The sequence below is a fragment of the Rhyacophila brunnea genome, unplaced genomic scaffold (genome assembly GCF_057557595.1).
Source record: "Rhyacophila brunnea isolate RB1 unplaced genomic scaffold, BYU_Rbru_1.0 scaffold_5, whole genome shotgun sequence".
Taxonomy (NCBI): Eukaryota; Metazoa; Arthropoda; class Insecta; order Trichoptera; family Rhyacophilidae; genus Rhyacophila; species Rhyacophila brunnea.
Genome location: NW_028233170.1, coordinates 31,756,279 through 31,763,598, shown reverse-complemented (window position 1 = coordinate 31,763,598; position 7,320 = coordinate 31,756,279). Strand labels below are relative to the sequence as shown.

General features: G+C 30.7%; 1 protein-coding gene across 1 annotated transcript; it reads left to right on the top strand.

Annotated features, from left to right (window-relative positions):
* The first annotated feature begins 905 nt into the window (after nt 1-905).
* LOC147066311 (uncharacterized) lies at nt 906-7,136 on the top strand. The gene is made up of 3 exons (XM_085955192.1): nt 906-1,126; nt 3,768-4,193; nt 5,721-7,136. Exons 2-3 carry the CDS (start codon nt 3,936-3,938, stop codon nt 5,904-5,906), a joined length of 444 nt encoding a protein of 147 aa, XP_085811318.1. The 5' UTR covers nt 906-1,126; nt 3,768-3,935; the 3' UTR covers nt 5,907-7,136.
* Nucleotides 7,137-7,320: the final 184 nt, after the last annotated feature.

Genomic DNA, 7,320 nt, shown 5'->3' with positions numbered 1-7,320 from the left:
TGACTGGCATAGATAATATACGTACTGACTGGGGGCAGCATTAGTTCTGCCCTGAGAGAAGCAGTGGATCGAGAGGGGTGCGAAGTCTTCGTCACTCAAAAGATAGCAAAATTCCAAGGTGGTCAAGAGAACCTCATCCAAGAGGGAACGACCAAAAATAAGAAGTAAGTCTACCACATGAATATATTCGCGTCTACCTCTTGGCTCGCAGAACATAATACATTTTACATTACTATGTACTTGCAGACAGATGTAACCAAGAAATTGGTTCAAGCCAAATGAATCTTCTTTTGTAGTTTCCCTATAAAATCTAAGTAAAAATAGTTTAAGTGCCCTTTTTGTAAGTAAAAAGAAACAACAGACACAGTCATCTTGAGTTAGTTATTAGTGCAGTATTCCCAGTGTCTTTTTTTGCCAGCACTTTCATAAGTTTATAAGAAGGTTTGCTAAATTATTTTATTAAAGAAGCTGTATTAAATACATAAGCTATTCTTAATTAGACATGTGTGGCTATTATAGATATGTATGTAGGTTGACTACTACGTTATTTACTTTCTTTTTACATCAGTCAGTACCTACTCCATAATTGATTAGTATATAGTAACACTTGCATGCACTTTGATTACAATAATGTGATCAAATCAAATCACCAATGATTGATTGTCCGATTCAAAAATCATGAAAATATAAACAACATTAATATGCCCAGCCCGCATTAAATGTTTTGAATGAAAATCGGTCAGATGTTACATCAGTCGGAGAGAGGCTGCGACTAGTTTTTTTTTATTATTATTAATGGCTGATAACACAATCTGGGATATTGGCTGATGTTAATAATAAAAGCAGAAGAGGGGGCACTGGCGGACCACAAATCGTATAAAAACAATCTGTCCCAACGGAATAGCAACATTCTTACAGTAAACGAAATTTAGTAGACATGAAAATTGTATACTCGTTGAATAACCTGACACGGCTCGTAAAGCGATTAATACAGTGTGCATTTTTCAGTTACATCAAGGACGTTATATCTATAGAAAACAATCTTACATAGTGTTTATAAACAATACACAAAAAAGTGAGTGAAATTATTGAAGTGTTTGACAACATATTCGAAGACATTGAAATTGTAAGTACAGCGCCGTTTTTTTTTATCATACCTATCGACACTGGAACTTTCAATTATTGATGTTATTTTAATCAACCTGTAAGATTTCTCATACAGCAACGTCAAAACACTTAATAAACTGTAATATTATATATCTCTTAAACTATACTACATATGAAATAATATTGTTATATTTGTGTAGGTATAGGTTTTTTATTTACTAATACTTTGGACAACTTAATAAATTTAATAAACAAACCTTGCGAATTATATCATGTTCAATAAATTAAGTTCCAGTAAATATTGGTGTCATATAATTTTACGAAAAACAACCATTATTATTATGTATTTAAGGATTTAATTACAACTACAGTAATGTTGATAATAATATGCGTAATCATAATTATATTTTTCTGCCTCTGCTCTGCCTTGACGAAAAACGGTTATTAAACTTCCACCGGAGTCCGGACACAAACACGCGGTATAAAACAAGACACAAATTTTCCAGCCGCGCGATTCGAACCCGCAACCCACGTTTTAAATATCGAACATTCTACCATTCTTCCAATGCAAAAGGTTTTCGGTTATAAAAACCAATTGAAAAAATCAATTTATGTAATTTTATATAAATAAGAATGCTTTCTCAATACGTAACTATTAATTCTAATAATTATCGTTTATAAATCGGCTTAAGCGTCGGCCTATAGCGTCGTGGGTCCCAGGTTCGAATCCTAGGTCTGGCAAGTACACATAATATTGTTTTTCAGTTTATGTATGAGTCAGAGTATGGACCTAATAGGTTGAACAAGTGGATGACATCCATTTCTTGTAAAAACAAAATCTATTCATACAAACCTCCACTCCGTGGAGGTAGGTCCTTAATATGATCTTATTAGGATCGGACATGGTCGGAAAATAATTAAAAGTTGAGAAACCCCGCCCTCCTCCCAACTGTCTAAGTTCAGAGATGTTATAAAACACTTATCGATAATATAAAACTACATACATGCAAAATAATAAACAACATTCAATTATTGACACTGTATCAAATTTTCCAACACAATCAATGTAACCTATTAATTTTTATTAACCAATATTAATCGAAGTTCGATAAAACCAATTTGTCAAACGAATGTACAAGAACTGATTCTACATATCGAGTGCGTGTGCACAACTCGATAACTATATTATCAAAATGCACCAATGATTGACATTTCACATTAGTAAGTCAGTGCATGTAATGAATATCGTCGATTTTTTATCGTGTATTATTTTCTCGTGTCAAATGACATGTGTAAGTTGGAAAATGAAATCAGCCTCACTTACCTACCACACCGCGTTAGTTACACAGCAAGTGTGTATCATAATATTATGTTATTAACTTTTAAATCCTACTGTGGTTTAACTTTTTTGCTGTTATACTGTCACACATAATAATAATATAATGTTGGTTAGATATAAAAATTATAAATTTTCCACCATGTTTAATTATTCAGGAAAATATTAATCCCCAAGAACACAGAAAAATACACCTACTTATAAAAATATCAAAATCATTAATTATTGAGAATTTTTGAGTACAATGCTATATTTACTTATTCTTGTTTGTATATCGTTGGGTCTGTTTTATATGTTTGCAAATTTGAAACTCAACTATCCGTCCATCTTTCATACTGTTTTTTTTTTTAAATAAAGAATAAAACTAAACCAAATATTTTCACGATAGAACTATTTATATTGGTACATAGTTTCCAAATAGTTTCATAAAAACGCATACGAATGTAATGTGCAACAACACAAAGATTTAAAACAATTTTAACAAAATAGTCAAATGGTGCGACAATTTATTGTTTGTATAATTAAGTATAATCCTCATCTGATTATAAATACATACCTAATTGATTAGATTATAACCTACATTAAAAGCAGAGGCCATGTGCCTTGTAAAAAATGTCGGTATTATTATTTCATTATAATGTCAACGCCCTGAAGTTATTTCAAGTCAAACATATTATAGACAGCGACAGGATCAAATTACTAAACCAGTAAGAGATACTAGTTTGTCGTCACACTAAAAGTTTATATGTATCTATAATCTCCCAATGGCGTCGAATGAATTAATTTTCGAACATTAAAAGTATGCAATAAGTATGAATAAAAAACAACCAAAAAAGTGGTCACACGGGAGGGGAAAATCAGCGGAATATTGGAAAATTTTCATAGACAACTTATCTATAATATCATGGTCATTGGCCTGAATAGTTCAACACTGGAAACAGTTCAACAAAAAGTTTTGCATAATCCACGATCTCATATTTCATTCCACATAAATGATTAATGTATTCGTAAAAATCTTACTTTTCATTCATTCAGAATAATCATTTGTCTGATTTATGAATATATTACATTATGTGGTTGCAGAAAATCGTTAGATTTCTTCTGGTACCTACTTAATAATAATAAATTATACATTCATTAGGTAATATTCTTTCTCTAAAAATAGTTAAATACGATTAACCTGAGTACTATCGGAATGTAAAACTTATTTTCTTTTATTTAACACTGTTTTACCCAATTTCCCATTTTCAGTAATCATCTACGCCCCTTGTATATCCACAATCGATCAAGACATTAATACGGTTTCATAATTTACTTTTCACAGGTCTATAGCAGAAGGAAATATCGACGAATCATTCTAAATCAGTCTACGAAAGACAACCGTCTGAAACAGTCACGAAAGCTGACAAAATAAATACCTACACGAGGAAGACTATTCATATCGAAAGATATATTATTCATTCATAGTAGGAAAATCATATATAATAAAACAATGGCAACATCAGTCCAAAGGAAACCTTCCGTCGTCAGCAGTGCGGAGATGGTAGGGATCGACAATGCCGGTTTTCTATCTATCACCATGACCGCTCTTCGTCTAACTCTTCCGTGGGCTGCACCAAAGCCTGCATTCATCCCCAGTCCTCAAGAACGCATCATCACCCTGGATGAAGCATCATGGCATGACAACTCTAGAGATTGCTGGATCATCATTTACGATCGAGTATACGACATCACCACATTCCTAGATAAGGTGAGAATATTTTCTACTCATATAACAATTCCAAATAGAAATTATTAGCCATTAATAAAATATTTTTGTAGGTTTGCTTAGATTATTGGGTTCTTATCGGAAATTAGAAACTAAAATTTACTGAAATAATAATATATTTAATATTTATTTCATTAGAAGGCCTATCAGTAGGTATGTGTATTGCAATAGTCCATTTTGGTATGTCGTGATTTCGAATGATTTCCTCAGAATGTGAAACTTCATAAGATTTGTTGTTATGGGGAAGGCATAAAAAATTATTAAGTATCACATTAAAGCTTCAAATCTATTTTAACTTATCAATCAATATCAATATACTATTTAATAGGGAAAAAAATCGTTATATCAAAGATATAGTGAATATAGATACCTATAGTAAATCGTCTGCATCAGCTTTTGTATTGTTACATGTTTATTTATAAAGAAAACAATCAAAATACCTAATGCTGTGTAATAAGTATTCTTGAGACTCCTGAAGTTTTATTAATAATTAATAATAGGTTTAATGTACTTTTTTCAAGTTCAAAAAACATCGATTTACATAATAAAAAAATAACGGAAACGGAAAATGAACAAAATATTGCCATACCTTGTACCGGATTACATGTATTATCCCTTATATTATATTCCTGATAAATTATTTTTATAATCCGTTACTAAGCGTAGGATAATTAATTTATGCTATGTAATATCTACAGTTACATAAGCCTACTTATGTGAGTAGGTATTTGGTAGTTATTAGGCACACCACATTTTCGCCGACCGCAGCATTAACATAATTATTGTACCTACATTAGAGATAGGTAAACAGAATATGACAAGATAGGACTAATTTACAAAAGGGCAACATTCTGATATTTAGACACAAAGAAAGTCTCATACTTTTTTTATACATATTATTATTATCTATGATCAAAAATTTATTTTCAATTAACATTATTTTCGAAGGTGAGATGCAGCAGTATTTTACCATGCCATTAATAAGTTTATATCGCGATCTACAATGGATTTAATGATATTGATAAAAACAAGTTTTTTATTGTTTAATAATAATTTAAAAAACATGAGACAGGCAGGTGCCATACTTTTGTATACCTACCCAAGTAAATTTATTGGTTGGTCTTAGCAACTTTTGAATATACCCCTCTTATTAAAAAAACGATATACTTAATTATAGCTTTTTTTCAACCTATCAATCATATTATAATCGGAACATTTTTTTCTTAGTTCTTCATTTAGATTAAAATGTGGTACTTACCTAATAGCAATTTTGCATATTTCTTGTGGTAATGGTTGCAATTATTCTTTGTACAAATTAAAATGTGTTCCACTTCATCATTATTTATTAATTACCTATCTATAAATATTTTAGAAAAAAAAATGTGAACGTAAATTGGAAAAATATTTTCCTAATTTAGATAGATTAGGTAAAAATCTTTATTATATTTTAAGTTACATGTACTTATAGACAGAACAATCCAATAACACACCTTTTTTTTCTTTCTGCAGCACCCCGGTGGCTCTGATGTCCTATTAGAGTACGCTGGACGTGACGCGACCGTGGCCTTCCGAGGAACCGGCCACAGCACGGAAGCCATCAATGGTCTCCGCCCGTATCTACTGGGTCAGCTGCCGATCTGCGAATGCATCTACCGTAAACCTGGAGGTATCAACCTCAGTGGACTACCTGAGTAATATTTCCAATTTTCATACACCGAACCGAGGAGAATTAAGCTGCAAGTCACTTCAAACTGCTTTGGAAATCAGCCGACTAACCTCTACAGCTCCAAGTATTCACTATATTTGACTTATTCTAAATGAAGGACTGTCTGAACATTTTTATTCTAACAATACGGAATACCAGTTTTATTCAGAATTTGCCTTACCTTCTTGTGTTGATATAAATCATTGATTGGAATATAATCCAATACAAGACAACTTAATAAAATGTAGCATATAAAAGACTGTACACACACAAGTTGGCAACATCATAATAAATATTTTATAAGAATATAAACTTTTTCTGTGTGTACACGACTTAAGATATAAGTAGATACTAGTTAATCTATCCATCCAGCCAACCAAATAGACTTTAATAAAGTATTGTTAATTCAATATTAGTAATACCTACTTAATTATAAGTAATGCAATTTGACTGAATATTGTTTGAACAGTATTTGGCGATAATTATTTTTTATTTAAATTGGTTTATTTTTTGAATATCGAGACAGATAATGATAAAATTAGCAGTGGGATGACGCAAATCGGAAATATTATTCATCTTTCTCTTTGTGATAAAATAAGTTAACCTCACTTAACCTAAACAAGATACTATATTATTACTCTTATTGTTATCTATAATTTGTTAAAAACAAAACTGATTGTCATCGAGAATAATAATTTCTTATAATTAAAAGAAATTGAATGGAACACCTATGAATATAAGTAACATAATATAATTTGTAATCTTTTCCATAGTCTGTTTTACTATTTCTTTATTTCTCGTCTTTTTAAAACATATATTAGATTCCAGGTTAGTGTCAGATCAAACGTAACACTACAATTGTAATTGAAATGATCAGTGCTTTCTATTGAATTGATTTGCTATAGAAGTAATGTTTTGACTGTTATTTCCTATGATAATTTATAAATTTATTGTATTAACTTTAATTCAAAATGAAACAGCATCCGTCCAATATTTATATTTTTATTACCTTATTTTAATACGGGCAGTACATAAAAGACAGTCTATTCTACAAAGTATAAACAGATAAGCCCTTGTCAAAAAATATTTAATAAAAAACCAAACTTGACTTCCAAGTAGATATGTCAAATTTTATTGATAAGACACAATAGCTCTCATATATTTGAATTATTTTTAATCAACAGAAATTCTGTTATTTTTTATTAACTGATAATGGCCATAAAACTAAGAAAAAAAAATATTGATTAAGTGTTGCCGTGTACCTATAGGTACCTATAGAAGAATAACCAAATTGTCATCCCGCATGCTTTGATTTTTTTTATTATGACAACCAATGTAATCGCTTAATAATATCTAAATTCGGTTACCATGCAATAAGAATTACCGCATGGTAGGTATGTTTCG